The sequence below is a fragment of the Crotalus tigris genome, unplaced genomic scaffold, assembly GCF_016545835.1.
Source record: "Crotalus tigris isolate CLP2741 ecotype Arizona unplaced genomic scaffold, ASM1654583v1 scf7180000023746.1698619, whole genome shotgun sequence".
Taxonomy (NCBI): domain Eukaryota; kingdom Metazoa; phylum Chordata; class Lepidosauria; order Squamata; family Viperidae; genus Crotalus; species Crotalus tigris.
This window is the reverse complement of record NW_024100155.1, coordinates 292419-307978: the sequence shown is the minus strand read 5'-3', so window position 1 is coordinate 307978 and position 15560 is coordinate 292419. Positions and strand designations below refer to the sequence as shown.

General features: G+C 43.7%; 1 protein-coding gene across 9 annotated transcripts in view; it reads left to right on the top strand.

The window, feature by feature from the left end:
* The window catches only part of DENND1A (DENN domain containing 1A), a 184795-nt gene that overhangs the window by 98882 nt on the left and 70353 nt on the right, over positions 1-15560 (top strand). For all 9 annotated transcript variants that reach the window (XM_039321490.1, XM_039321488.1, XM_039321491.1 and 6 more), the window contains 2 exons: positions 3484-3584; positions 11529-11574. In XM_039321490.1, the coding sequence (XP_039177424.1) occupies positions 3484-3584; positions 11529-11574 (147 nt within the window). The remainder of the gene's footprint in view (positions 1-3483; positions 3585-11528; positions 11575-15560) is intronic.

The following is a 15560-nucleotide window of genomic DNA, read 5'->3' as shown; positions in this document are numbered from 1 at the left end:
CTTATACGCCGGAAATTACCGTCATTTCCGGCGTATAAGGCGACTGGGCATATAAGACGACCCCGACTTCGGCGCCAATTTCCATGCCTAGAAAGTGGTCTTATACGCCAGAAAATACGGCACTTGTTTGCTTGTTTTCTGGAGGCAAAAAAAAAAAAAGTAGGGAAGAAAAGAATGAATCAACGAAGCTTTCAGATGGATCTCCTCGTGACCTCTTAGCAAACTCAAATGGGGGATGATAAGAATCTCAGTTCCCCCCCCCCAATTTTGTTGGATAAGGATGCTGGCTTAATGCTACTTAGAGCCCATCAAGTGCCCAGAGAGATGAAAGACGCAGCACACTTATGCCCGCTCTTGTTACATTACTTATAAAAAAAAAAATGACTTTACTATCCACAGTGTTCCAGTTTGGTTTAGTTCAGAGTTCAGATCTGTATATGTCGCAAGGTTTTAGCAGTAGCCATAGCTGGCTCTAGGTTGTTGTTGTTGTTTTTTTAAAAAAAGAGAATGTTATTTTTTTTTCCTAGCTGTTTGTTCGGTAAATAGGTATTGATTGCAGAGGGAGGCTGTTTCGTTTCATTTTGTTTTGCTTGTCCCCTGAATAAATGGCAAATTAATTCTACACACACACACACACACACACACACACACACACACATACTGTTGACTTAGACATATGCCATTGTCTGGATTTGGAGAGACTCCCCATCCTGCAGCCTGATATTGAGAGTATGAATTGAACTCTAGCAAAAGCACCAGAGGGCAGGACGAGAAACAATGGATGGAAACTGACCAAGGAGAGAAGCAACCTGGAATTAAGGAGAAACTTCCTGACAGTGAGGACAATTAACCAGGGGAACAGCTTGCCACCAGAAATCATGGACGCTCCATCACTAGATATTTTTAAGAAGAGACTGGACAATCACCTGTCTGAGATGGTATAGGACAGTTCTCCTGCTTGAGCAGAGGGCTGGACTAGAAGATCTCCAAGGTCCCATTCTATTCTATTCTATTCTATTCTATTCTATTCTATTCTATTCTATTCTATTCTATTCTATTTTATTCCATTCCATTCCATTCCATTTCATTCCATTCCATTTTCTATATTCTATTCTATTCTATTCCATTTTCTATATTCTATTCCTATTCTATTCTATTCTATTCTATTCTATTCTATTCTATTCTATTCTATTCTATTCTATTCTATTCTATTCTATTCTATTCTATTCTATTCTATTCCTTAATTCTATTCTGTTCTATTCTATTTCATATTCTATTCTATTTTCTTATATTCTCTATTCTATTCTATTCTATTCTATTCTATATCTTCTATTCTATTTTCTTATATTCTCTATTCTATTCTATTCTATATTCTATTCTATTCTATTTTCTTATATTCTCTATTCTATTCTATTCTATTCTATTCTATTCTATTCTATTCTATTCTATTCTATTTCCTATTCTATTCTATTCTATTTTATTCCTATTCTATTCTATTCTAAAACTGGCAGTGAAAAATATTTCCAAACGAAACCAAAAGGTATAAATTTTCTAGTCTGTTCAATGAACCAGTATATATTGTCACGAAGGAGCGTGGGATGGATACTGGTGAATTTTGAAAAACGTTCCTACATGGGCAATTAGTCAACTGATCCCATGTTTTCCTTCAGGGATTGTTGTTTTGCTCAGTTTTCCAAACTAAAGAACTTCCATGGCTAAGCCTCTGGTTCTTCAGGTGAAGATGATTAAGAACCGCTATTAAGGAATGTTTTTCTTTGTAGAAAGGCATTTTAAAAAAGTTTAGCAGGCCAAAATTGGACCCACATACCGACACCCACGCAGTACACTTAGAAATCCTTACAATTCAGGCAGGAATTCCGAATTATGAGCGCAAGATAGAATAAAATTCTGTTTTTTGCATTAAAAAGCTTCTTTCTCGGTCATAAAGCCCACTAAGGGAGTATCCTTGCCTTGTCTGTCTTTTCCTTGGGTGTAATTGTTGGGAAGAGGGGAAGACAACACAGGGGAGGCATCCGTTGTTGAAGGAGCAAATGACAAAATCTGTTATTTTTAGAGGGTTTTTTTTTTTTTAATGGCTGTTTTCCTGCTTTGGATTCTCCGAATCCCAAGCTGCGTTCCAGGAACTTTTGGCCAACCTCTTTCCAACATACCAAGTTCGGCCATCCTAGTGCTGAACAAAACATCTTGTAGGAAGGAACTAGTGGAAGTATGGGGATTGCAAATCGTAGTAGCGGTTGGCGGGTTTCCTCAAGCGTTGTCGCCTTCCAAAGATGGCTTTGAGGTGGCTTGTTTTCACTTACCCCCCCCAGCCTTTGATTTTATGAAGCAAAGTCTTGTGACATGGTTTAATAGTCCAGAGGTCCCCAACCTTGCAACTTTAAGACTTGTGGATTTCAACTCCCAGAATTTCTCAGTGACTATCACTGGGTGTTGTATCTTGTGATTGATGATGATTGTATTCTATGATTATGATCATGATGTATTACTTGTTGCTTGTATGTACTCTGAGAGCTTCTGCCCTTGAAACAAACTCCTTGTGTGTCAAATCACACTTGGCCAATGAAAAATCTCTTCTCTTCTCTTCTCTTCTCTTTTCTCCTCTCCTCTCCTCTCCCCCTCCCCTCCCTTCTCCTCTCCTCTCCTACTCTCCTCTCCTCTGTTCTACTCTTCTCTATTCTGTTCTCTATTCTAACTTCTCTTCTATTCTCTCTTCTCTTCTCTTTTCTCCTCTCCTCTCCCCTCCCCTCCCCTCCCCTCCCCTCTCCTACTCTATTCTACTCTACTCTATTCTGTTCTCTATTCTAACTTCTCTTCTACTCTACTCTGTTCTACTCTATTCAATTCTCTATTCTAACTTCTCTTCTCTACTCTACTCTCTCTTCTCTTCTCTCCTCTTTTCTTCTCCTCTCCTCTCCTCTCCCCCTCCCCTCCCTTCTCCTCTCCTCTCCTACTCTCCTCTCCTCTATTCTACTCTTCTCTATTCTGTTCTCTATTCTAACTTCTCTTCTACTCTCTTCTCTTCTCTTCTCTTCTTTACCCTACTTTACTGTACTCTATTCTATTCTCTATTCTGACTTCTCTTCTCTTCTCTTCTCTTTTCTTCTTTACTCTACTCTACTCTACTCTATATCCTACCCTATCCTATCCTATCCTATTCTCTATTTTAACTTCTCTCCTCTCTTCTCCTCTCCTCTTATCCCTATCCCTATCCCCCCAAACAGTGACATCCCATAAGCGAGAGCACTGAGTGTTTCAATGATGCAATAAAAAAGATCTTAACCCCAAACCTTGCCCAAAGTTCTCAACCCCAGGAAAGTATCAAAAATCTGGCCTCAGTTATCAACAAGAGAGTCCACTGAGGGACTTTCTCCACCAACCGGTGGAGTTGTGTCGCAATAATCTTGGGATGGGTCTTCCCCTTTTGCCCAGGTGAGCTGACCTTTGACCTTTTTGTTCTTTCAGTTAACTGCCTGTGTCCACGGCTCAGCCTCCTTGCTTTACCCCATGTTTTGGCAACACGTTTATATCCCCGTCCTGCCTCCTCACCTGCTGGACTACTGCTGGTAAGAATATGTCCTTGTTCCTAGGAATCTTTCCGAGGATCTTAGGGGTTTTAACAATTTCAAGACCTATGTAAGTTTTCTGCAGGGTCTCCTATCCAACATAAATGTGTATATACTGGTAGTCCTCTTCTTACACCCGTTTGGTTAGTGACTGTTCAAAGTTCCCGTGACACTGGGAAAAAAAGTAACTTATGTCTATTTTTTCACACTTATGACCGTTGCAGCATCCACTAGGGCCACGTGATCAACATTCGGATGCTTGGCAACTGACTCACATTTATGACGGTCGCAGCGTCCCTGGGGGGGTCACGTGATCCCGTTTTGCGACCTTCCGACGAGCAAATTCAATGGGGGAAGCTGGACTCACTTCACGAATTGAACAACTGTAGCGGTTCACTTAATAAATTCAGTGAAGTAGACTTGGCAAGGGAGAAGCAGAATAAAAGAATAACAGAATAACTGGTCTTCTAGTCCAGCCCCATGCTCAAGCAGGAGACCCTATACCATTTCAGACAAATGGCTTTACAGTCTCTTCTTAAAAACCTCCAGTGATGAAGCATCCACAACCTCTGAAGACAAGCTGTTCCACTGGTTAATTGTCCTCACTGTTAGGAAGTTTCTCCATAATTCCAGGTTGCTTCTCTCCTTGATTAGTTTCCATCCGTTGTTCCTTCTCTTGCCTTCTGGTGCTTTGGAAAATAGGTTGACCCCCTCTTCTTTGTGGCAGCCCCTCAAATACTGGAATATTACTGAATAGAATAGAATAGAATAGAATAGAATAGAATAGAATAGAATAGAATAGAATAGAATAGAATAGAATATATGGAATAGAATAGAGCTGGAAGGGACCTTGGAGGTCTTCTAGTCCAGCCCTCTGCTCAAGCAGGAGAACCTATACTGTCTCAGACAGGTGACTGTCTAGGCTTAAAAACCTCCAGTGATGGAGCGCCCACGATGTCTGGAGGCAAGCTGTTCCACTGGCTGATTGTCCCCACTGTCAGGAAGTTTCTCCTTAATTCCAGGTTGCTTCTCTCCTTGATTAGTTTCCAACCGTTGTTTCTCGTCCTGCCCTCTGCTGCTTTGGTGAACAACCTGACCCCCTCTGTCTTGTGGCAGCCCTCCAGATACTGGAACACTGCTATCATGTCCTCCCTATTTCTTCTTTTCTTTAGACTAGCCAAACCCAAGTCCTGCAGCCATTCTTCGTATGTTTTAGCCTCCAGGCCTTGGATCCTCTTTGCTGCGCTTCTCTGCACTCTTTCCGACGTCTCAACATCAAATGTTGAGACTCTGGAAGGTGTGCAGAAAAGAGCAGCATCAATGCACCTGGTGACCTTCTGTGGTTGAGGGCGAAGCTGGTCTGATGCCCTCACTGCATCACCAGCTCTCTGTTCCTTCCCCATGGCTGCTCGTTGGACATTACAGCATGAAAGCCGACAATCCCTGGGCTGTACATTTCACATCTTGGGGGTCCTTTTAAGAGGAATACAGGGAGGGGGGAAGCCTCTGGGGGTGCCCCTTTTTCTGGAAGTACACCTTGCTTTCCCCCCCCCCCCTCTTCAAAGTGGCTTTCATTCATTATCCTCAAAGGCTGCCAAATCGGCGTTGTGTAGCTGATCCATTCACCAGCTTTTGAGTTTAAAAAGAGGGGGGGGGGAAAACAGCACGGGGTGATGAGAACGGATCTCCGGGGCCTTCCTGCGTTAAGGAAGCAGCGGGAATCTAAGTGGCATTGGAAGTGAGGTGTCTGAACTTGCTTGAAACATGTGAATTTCAAGGCGGTTTTGTTCGCCGGCAGATGATTTAAAGGCTAAGTACCTTCCTTGGTTGGAGACACATCTCTCTTTGCTGGCAGAAAAGGCTGATTCCCAAGTCATTTGCAAGACCAGCCTAGGCTTTTCCTGGTCTAATAGGATGTGGCCGTGCGTTCATAATTAACACAAGGAGAGAAGTCGCTCCTGATGGTTGCGTCTTCAGGTGTTCGTTGCAAGGAGCTGCTGGGTCAAGTCTCTGCCATGCAGAGGCGCCTCTGAAAAGACAGAACGGACATCAAAAGAAACCGTCACATGGAGAGGCTCTTGAGCAGATTTATTTCGTTTATTTAACTCATTTTCTTTTTTTAGAGCCACTCAACTCAACCCAGCAACACGATCAAACGATTAAAAACAATACATCCGGAAACTCAGAATCAGAATAGAGCTGGAGGGGACCTTGGAGGTCTTCTAGTCCAGCCCCCTGCTCAAGCAGGAGACCCTAGACCAGGGGTAGGCAACCTTGGCTCTTTGATGACTCGTGGACTTCAACTCCCAGAATTCCTGAGCCAGCCTGGCTCAGCATGGAAACCTCTCCCTTTCCCCTCAGCATGGCTGGCTCAGGAATTCTGGGAGTTGAAGTCCACGAGTCATAAAAGAGCCAAGGTTGCCTACACCTGGACTAGGCCATTTCAGGCAAGTGACTGTCCAGTCTCTTGTTAAAAACCTCCAGTGATGGAGCCCCTACAATGTCTGGTGGCAAGCTGTTCCCCTGGTTAATTGTCCTCACTGTTAGGAAGTTTCTCCTTAATTCCAGGTTGCTTCTCTCCTTGGTTAATTTCCATCCATTGTTTCTTGTCCTGCCTTCTGGTGCTTTGGAGAATAGGTTGACCCACACTCCTCTTTGGCAGCCCCTCAAATATTGGAATACCGCTATCATGTCCCACCTAGTCCTTCTTTTCTCTAGACTGGCCATTCCCAAATCCTGCAGCCGTTCTTCATATATTTTAGTCTCCAGGCCTTTAAAACATCTTAGTTGCTCTTCTCTGCACTTTTTCCAAAGCCTCAACATCTTTTTTGCAATGTGGTGACCAAAACTGGATGCTGCATTCCAGGTGTGCCTTACTAAGGCTTTATAAAGTGGTACTAATATTTTGCGTGATTTTGATTCTGTGTCTCTGTTTATACAACCCAGGATTGTGTTAGCTTTTGTGGCTGCTGCCGCACACGGCTGGCTCTTCTTTAAGTCATCGTTCACTAGGAGTCCAAGGTCCCTCTCACAGTTATGGAGTCCAAATTTTCTGTTGCTAAGTGGGATAGTTGTTCAGTGAATTTTGCCTCCTTTTACGACCTTTCTTGGCACAGTTTCAAATGAATCCCTGTAGTCGTTAAGTTAGTGACACGGCCACTAAGCGAATCCAACTTCCCGCTTGACTTTTGCTTGCCGAAAGGTCACCAGAGGGAATCGCATGACCTGGAATGCTGCAAACGTCGTAACGACGAGTCGGATGCCAAGCGTCTGAACTCGGAGGAACGTTGCAACGGTCGTAAGTGTGAAAAAAGGATCATTTTTCTGTGCCGTCGTAACTTTGAACGGCCACTAAGCAAACTGTTGTAACTTGAGAACTACCTATAACAGTGAAGTAAAAAATCGAAAAGGGAAAAGCTAAGAAATGGTACGGGTAAACACATTCAGGTGCACGTGGGACCACCCTAGAATTTTTTCTCCAGGATGGGCTGGGTCCCCAAAAAATGTTCTGGAAGAGGGGGGAAACCCCCAGGAAAATCAAAACGATCAGTTTAGGAATGTGGCTTAGAACGACAAGGCTCCCCCCCAAAAATTAAAAATAGCTGTAATTAGCGGAAAGAACTTAATTGCTCTTTTGCCAACGTAACTGATTACGGTAGGCTGATGTGAACTTCAATTAGAATACCGTAGTAATTGTACATGATAATTGCCTGGATAAATCAATTTAGCCCTAGTTTGTGTAGCTTAAATACATCTCCTTCCCTCCCCCCCACACACAAATAGCTATCTCAATTTTGGAAATGAAAAGATCTATTTTGGGCCCCTAAACTCCGTCCCGTCTGCTGAGATTTTGGAGAGGTGGAATGAAAAGAGAAGAGGTTCCCAGGTTCTGCTTTTTTGAATTTGCTTATGAGTTTAAAATGTAAACATTGAGTTGGTATTTGGGGAGGGGGGGGAGAAAGGGGGGGGATGTTGCAGCTGTGATCCAGTTGTGTCTTGTGAAGGGTAGCAGGTGGCAAAGAGGGGGGAAAAAATTGTGATTGTTTTGCAACTGGACTTTGGCTGTTTTTCCAGCCCATCCCGTTTCGGAGTCTCCTGGTGATACTTCATGGTCATTTGATACTCTTGGGATAATTTGAGACATTAGATCAGCGGGAAAGAACTGCGTAGAACTGCAAATAGTTCCCAAATGCTTGTATTTTGAGACGGTAGGAAGTTTGCTTCAGTTCAGTCCTCCAGTTTTAAACCTATGGCTGCTTTCTCCTCCTGTCCTGGCCACTTTTTGCAGAGACCGTCTTAGCAAACTGCGTCACTGTCTGGTTTGGTGCTAGCAGAGCCTCAGATAGAAGGACCATGCAGAGAGTGGTGAGGACAGCGGAAAAGATTACAGGAAGCTCGCTTCCCGTTATTCAGGACGCTGCTTATAAGCACTTACATGTGCTTAGAGCTCGGATCATTGTTAGAGATCCCACACACACACCCACTTTATGGTCTGTTTCTTTGGCTCCCCTCTGGGAGGAGGTTTAGAAGGATTTATAGCAGGACTACCAGATTCTGCAACAGCTTTGTTCCCTATGCCACCCGCCTGGTGAACTCGCAAGATTCGTTTTTCTCGCCATGTATACGTATGCATCCGAACTAGACGGTGTTCTTTCTCCGGGCCGCATGTGTGTGTGTGTGTGTGTGTGTGTGTGTGTGTGTGTGTGTGTGTGTATATGCATAATTTTATTTATTTATTTATTTATTTATTTATTGTTTATGCAGTGTATATTGGAAGTGGTTAACCTTTGAGAACTGTATGCAAAGAAATCTCATTTTAATGTATGCTGATTAGTGTATATTTAAAGGGACAGAGTTATTCTGTTCTATTCTAATTCTATTCTATTCTATTCTATTCTCTCTTCTCTTTTCTCTTCTCTTCTCTTCTCTTCTATTCCCTATTCTCTTCTCTCTTCTCTCTTCTCTCTTCTCTCTTCTCTTCTCTTCTCTTCTCTTCTCTCCTCTCTTCTCTTCTCTTCTCTTGTATTCTATTCTATTCTCTCTTCTCTTCTCTTCTATTCTATTCTCTCCTCTCTTCTCTTCTCTTCTCTTGTATTCTATTCTATTCTATTCTATTCTATTCTCTCTTCTCTTCTCTTCTATTCCCTATTCTCTTCTCTCTTCTCTTCTCTTCTCTTCTCTTCTCTTCTATTCTCTCCTCTCTTCTCTTCTCTTCTCTTCTCTTCTATTCTATTCTATTCTCTCTTCTCTTCTATTCTCTCCTCTCTTCTCTTCTCTTCTCTTCTCTTCTCTTCTCTTCTATTCTATTCTATTCTATTCTATTCTATTCTCTCTTCTCTTCTCTTCTCTTCTATTCCCTATTCTCTTCTCTCTTCTCTCTTCTCTTCTCTTCTCTTCTATTCTCTCCTCTCTTCTCTTCTCTTCTCTTCTCTTCTCTTCTATTCTATTCTCTCTTCTCTTCTCTTCTATTCTCTCCTCTCTTCTATTCTATTCTATTCTATTCTATTCTATTCTATTCTATTCTCTCCTCTCTTCTCTTCTCTTCTCTTCTCTTGTATTCTATTCTATTCTATTCTATTCTATTCTATTCTATTCTATTCTCTCTTCTCTTCTCTTCTATTCTCTTCTCTTCTATTCTCTTCTATTCTCTTCTTTTCTATTCTATTCTATTCCCTATTCTATTCTCTCTTCTCTTCTCTTCTCTTCTCTTCTCTTCTCTTCTCTTCTCTTCTATTCTATTCTATTCTATTCTTGGTGAATTAGCTGTGGCAAATTGGCCATGGTGAATTGTTCTGTGGTGAGATGGCCGTGTTGAATTGTTCGTGGTAAATTGGCTGTGGCGAATTGTCGGTGGCCAGCTGTCCTGTGGTGAATTGGCTGTGGTAAACTGGCCGTGGCGAGTTGTCCCCTTCCACACCAGAGACCACCCGGTGCAAGACCGGGTGCACTTTCAGAGATGGTGTCATGTTGAGTCTGCGCAGGGCAGGCGCGTGGCAACGGGACGGGACGGATGCTAGCGACAGACGTCTTCCGCAAGGGCGATATTCCCTCTTCTTGTCAATAGAAAACCTGGGTTGGGGGATTGGCGACTCACTTCAGTTCTTCCCCCATCCCTCCGAGCCCTGGGGTATTTTGCAATATTTTAGACGCTTTTGATTCTGACATCCCTATTAAATATTGCCTGGTCCCCAATTGCGCGCCTTGATTAATTGAGAAGACTGACGGATCCACACAAAGCAGTTAATTAAGTTTTACAGTCCTCCTGTCTCCTTCTTCGTCGTCTTGTGACAGGTTGTTCCTCTGGATGCCCCAGCAAAGGGCAGATTTTACACAACAGCCATCCCTGCCTGCTCTTCTTGATCGCCCGGCTTTGCTGGAGTTCTCCAGACGAGACATTTGCAGCTTTTTAAGACTTCCTGCTGAGTTTTTAGACCTCACAATTCTCCACGCTGCCGTGGCTGCTGTCGTTTTTTTTTGCAGAACCTACTTAATTAGGGACACGTTGGCAAGGCTGACGTCCTCCCAGCTGCTTACTGCAAGCAGCCTGAAGTTTTGTGCCGCTAAACAAATGACTTACAGCTCTCGGTTCCCGTTGATCTGGCATGGCTTTTATACCTGAGACGGTGCCGTGCGCTTAGAGGCGCTGCCGAATTCCGATCGTTAAAATCTCGGGGAGAAGGGACAGGCAAATGTAAGAAAGGAAGGACTAGAAATTCTGCATCGGTCTCGGAAGACGGGAGCTGTGGGTTTCCTCTTGTCAAAGCAATGTTTATTTTCTCCCCAGGCCCGTAGTTAGCTGTTTTCCTCTTTCCACAACTCCAGTGGAGAATGGGTGCAATCTCCTGGTGCAAAGTATTTTGCCAGGTTAACTGTCAAAGCGACCATCACTTCCAGATGTGTGCGAAGCCACCCCAAGGCTTTCTTCTCCTGTGTTTGTTGGCTGTTTTAGTTTACAGTTTAATTTAGGTGACAGCTTCAGGCTGGTGGGGGGTGGGGGGGGAACAATTTGATTTGGCACTGATATGATTTTATAAGAGCAATTGATTTCCAAGAGCTTAAGCACCCCGCCATGTCTTTCTTCAACACCTTTTCCTTGCTCTTCGATTCCCACATCACAGTTGAAGAGAAAATGGAAGTATTTTAGAGGTGGCACATGGCTCCGTCTATAATTGCCACAATAAACAAATTATATAGCTATAAATGCTGGAAACGGGCATGAGGCAAAAGGCACATTCTACCGTATGTGGTGGACATGCAGAAAAAAAAATCTCTTAAAGCAGTGGTTCTCAACCTGTGGGTCGGGACCCCATTTGGGGTCGAACGACCATTTCACGGGGGTCGCCAAACAACGCAGTCCGCCATTTCCCCCCCCCCCTTTTTCCTTAGCTCTGCTCCTCCCTTTTATTCTATTGGCTTTTGAAAGCCAATAGAATAGACTCTCTTGAATAGAGTCTAATTCTATTGGCTTTCAAAAGCCAATAGGAATTGTCCAGGCTGTCTCTGCCCTGCTGAGCCCGCCAAAAGTCCATTCTGCAAACGGTGCTGCACCAGTTGAGTAGTCCTCGACTTACGACCGGTTGAGTAGTCCTCGACGTACGACCGGTTGGGGGTCGCGGCATTAAAAAGGTTGAGAACCACTGTCTTAAAGGATCGGGAAGACCACCCCCCACACACACCCCTTCAAGAAATTTAAAAATCGAATTTGATATGGGATCACATATCAAATGGATATGACGATCACATATTCTTTGATTCTTAAAATAGGAACAGAACCTGGTTTTGTCTGTTTAAATGTATCTACTGGCAGGATCTGGGGATCAAATGAATTCTCCAGAGAAGTGAAGTGAGCACGGGCCATATCCTCTTGGTCAAACTGACTCCAACTTCTAATACTCTAATTTCTGTCTTCGTCAAATCAAAGCAACTTTTTCTCTTTCCTTCCAGTGCTCCGATGCCCTACCTCATAGGAATTCATTTAAGCCTGATAGAGGTAAGTCTAATAATAATAATAATAATAATAATAATAATAATAATAATAATAATAAAAAGTTGGAAGGGACCTTGGAGGTCATCTAGTCCAACCCCCTACTCAGGCAAGAAACCCTCTATCATTTCAGACAAATGGCTGTCCAGTCTCTTCTTCAAAACTTCCAGCGTTGGAGCATTCACCGCTTCTGGAGGCAGGTTGTTCCACTGGTTAATTGTTGTAACTTTCAGGAAATTTCTCCTTAGTTCTAGGTTGCTTCTCTCCTTGATGAGTTTCCTTCCGTTGCTTCTTGTCCTGCCTTTAGGCACTTTGGAGAATAGCTTGACTCCCTCTTCTTTGGGGCAGCCCCTGAGAGATTGGAACACCGCTATCATGTCCCCCCCCCTGGTCCTTCTCTTCGTTAAACTAGACATACCCAATTCCAGCAACCGTTCCTTGTATGTTTTAGCCTCCAGTCCCCTAATCATCTTTGTTGCACTCTTTCTAGAGTCTCCGCATCTTTTTTACATCATGGTGACCAAAACTGGATGCCGTATTCCCAAGTGTGGCCTTACCATTGGCCTGTTCAGCCTGGAAACTGGAGTTGAAGTGTCATAAACTTCCTCTCTCAGTTTGATACAGACATTCCTGGCAGAAGCTTTTTCAGTAACTGTCAGGCACCCTTAAGCTATTTCCTCTTCAGCTGTAAACCATTTCAGGCATTTGAGTTGGGGGGGGGGGGAAGATACGAGAAATTGTACGAAACTGGAAAGAATGCAGAGAAGAGCAACTAAGACGATTAGGAGAGTGAAGGCTAAAACATGCGAAGAACGATTGCAGGAATTGGGTATGTGTAGTTTAATGAAATGAAGGACTAGGGGTGACAGTCTCCCAATACTTGAGGGGCTGCCACAAAAACGAGAGGGTCAATCTATTCTCCAAAGCACCAGAAAGCAGGACAAGAAGCAACAGATAGAAACTAGCCAAGGAGAGAACCAACCTAGAACTAAAGAGAAATTTTCTGACAGTTTGAGAGCAATAAACCAGCAGACCGACCTGCCTCCAGAAGTTATGAATGCTCCAACACTGGAGGTTTCTAAGAAGATATTGGACAGCCATTTTTTTTCTGAAATGATACGAGGGTTTCCTGCTTGAGCAGGGGGTTGGACTAGATGACCTCCAAGGTCCCTTCCAACGCTGTTAATCTGTTATACTGCAGGATTTGGCTTGCGATGCAGATTAGACTGTTCCTTGAGAGTTAAAATATCAAACCTATCCATAGTTTGCTGGGTCTAATTTGCTATAATTGGAAAACTCTCCACTAAGGTAAAGTTTTTTTGGGGGGGGGGGTTGGTCCAAAGACCTGGTTTCTGATTTAAAAATCCACCACCTCTGTGTCTCAAAAGTGGGGTTTTCCGAATTTTTCACGGTTCCTTCCTTCCCAAGTTCTCTGTCATCACCTAATCATTCAGCCGAAGGATTTCTATTTTAGCCATCTCTTTGAGCAACTTCAAAGGAGACAGAAAGTTCGTAAGACAGACGGGGGGGGGGGATGTGTCGTATGAATAATGGAAGACTTTTTACGGCACTAGCCATTCCAATTCCAGAAACACAAGGATAAGCTCCCGTTAAATTTCCAGCAGATAAGATAATCTTCCTCCCTCTCTTTTGCCATTTTTTCCTGGCTGGAGCCAAAATCAGTCTGTGGTTACATTCAGGCGCTTCTTTGTGGGCCTCAAGAAATAAAGGTTTTGCCCCGTTTCCTGGTTGATGGAAATCTTCTCGGCCTTGGACCTCAGAAGATCTTTCAGTAGATTCTCACTTGGTTTCCCACACCTGAGGACCTGCTGAACGTCTGGCGGAGAATTCAGATCTTAAGTGAGAGCAAAACAACTAACACAGTGGTTCTCAACCTTTTTAATGCCATGACCCCCCAAGTCGAGGATTACTCAACTGGTCGTAAGTCGAGGACGACTCAACTGGTGCAGCACCGTTTGCAGAATGGGACTTTGGGCGGGCTCAGCAGGGCAGAGACAGCCTGGACCATTCCTATTGGCTTTTGAAAGCCAATAGAATTAGACTCTATTCAAGAGAGTCTGTTCTATTGGCTTTCAAAAGCCAATAGAATAAAAGGGAGTGGCACAGATAAGGAAAAGGGGGAAAAAATGGCGGACTGCGTTGTTTGGTGACCCCCGTGAAATGGTCGTTCGACCCCAAATGGGGTCCCGACCCACAGGTTGAGAACCACTGAACTAACAGCTGATTGTGGCATGAATCAGCAGGGTTGAGCTCCAAACATTATTTTAGAGGATTTATTGCTTATTGTGACGTTTGTTTTTGACCGACACAGCTTTAGAAGATGTTGCAGTTGACAGGAAGGATGTTCTGACAGGGTTACAAACACTTTTCAAGCAAGGGTCTACCTCAGGGGTCTTCCAACTTGGCCCTTTGATGACTTGTGGATTTCAACTCCCAGAATTCCTCAGCCAGGGCTCCGATTCTGATGACATGCTACACAAACCGTTTGCTTCCAGCTTCTTGAGTTGAAAGCAGCCTTGTCAGAAATAATGGATGCTGTTCTGATGGGTTATTTGTTTTGGTGACACCACTGTGGAAGCTGAGGAACGTAACTCAGGGGTCTTCAAATTCCTGGCTGAGGAATTCTGGGAGTTGAAGTCCATAAGTCACAAAAGGGCCAAGTTTGAAGACCTCTGGTCTACATAGATCATCTTCCACTTTTGTTGAGCACATGGTCTCCAGAATTAGCAGAAGATACACTTTCTATACATCCGGGCTACCCCTTTGGAGAAGGCCTCACAGGATCTGGGAACCCTGGAGATTATCAACCAGCGTCTTCCGAATCAGAGACATCTTTCATAGACCACAGCTGAACTCCAGAAGGCTGCTGCATCGGTAATTCTCCCGGTTTTCAGATATTTGGCGGTTGTGCACCCTTGATCCGGTGTGTGGAAAAAATTGCTAGGGTTTCATCTCCAGCTGAAGGTGAAGCCACTTCTCCTTGGGGATCGATTGCTGCCGAGTTATAAAGTCTATGGACCAAACTGTCATTCTGAAGTCTGGCGTTTCAAAGATGTCCTTCAGGGCCATTTGTGATTTTAGATCAGCTAACGTCCCTACGTTAGCCACCAATAAAATTTGGAGGCATCTGAAGATAAGGATATCTTCTCAAGGTCAAAATTGGTCCGGGCTGGTGGTAAAAGCAGGGGAGGAGCAGGGGGGTGAGTGGGCGGAAGACAGGCTACCTGCTGCCCTTGGATCAAAGGGTTCAGAGGTCAAAGGACATGGGCTACTTAACCATCCCAGTCCGTGAAGCAGCTATTTCAGACTGTAAATCAGAGAGTGATTTTAATTAAAGCTTTCCTTCCAGGATCGTAAAAGGAGATATCCTGGTCTGTATCCCCTCGCGAGCTACCAAATCAATACGTCGTGTTGCTTGCGACTACCTGCAGGTTTTCCACCGCCCGTTTGGAGTGTTTTCCAGATCATAAAACTTCATACGGGGACCGATGCACTCCTAAAAGGGGTTTTGCAAATCTTGTAGATTGAAAGTGGGCTCTCTGCTTTTCCTCAAAGCGTTCTGCGGAATAGGAACAGTCCATCAACTCTAGTTGGGTTGATTAATTGATGGTGCCACTTTTTTTCTTTTTTCTTTTTTTTTTGTCAAGGGGACAAGTCCTCACGGATGCCCCTGAGAGTCAAAGACACATTTTTATCACTTTGTCAAAGAAGATACATCACTGGCGTCAATTTTAAGTACCATTATCTGCTTTGAGAGAGACTAAGTGGGCATTTATTTAAATCTAATCGTGTAGTAAAGTAAGGCTGAAGTCCTGGTCTCTGGAAAAATATTCCTGAGCAAAGAAGGATGGGATTATTTCAGATCTGCTGTTAAGCCTCCGAATGGCGTTAGAGTTGAACAACTCAGATTACATGCTGGGTCTTCTTTTTATATATATATAATATTTTATTGGTTTTCCACTTGTTACATT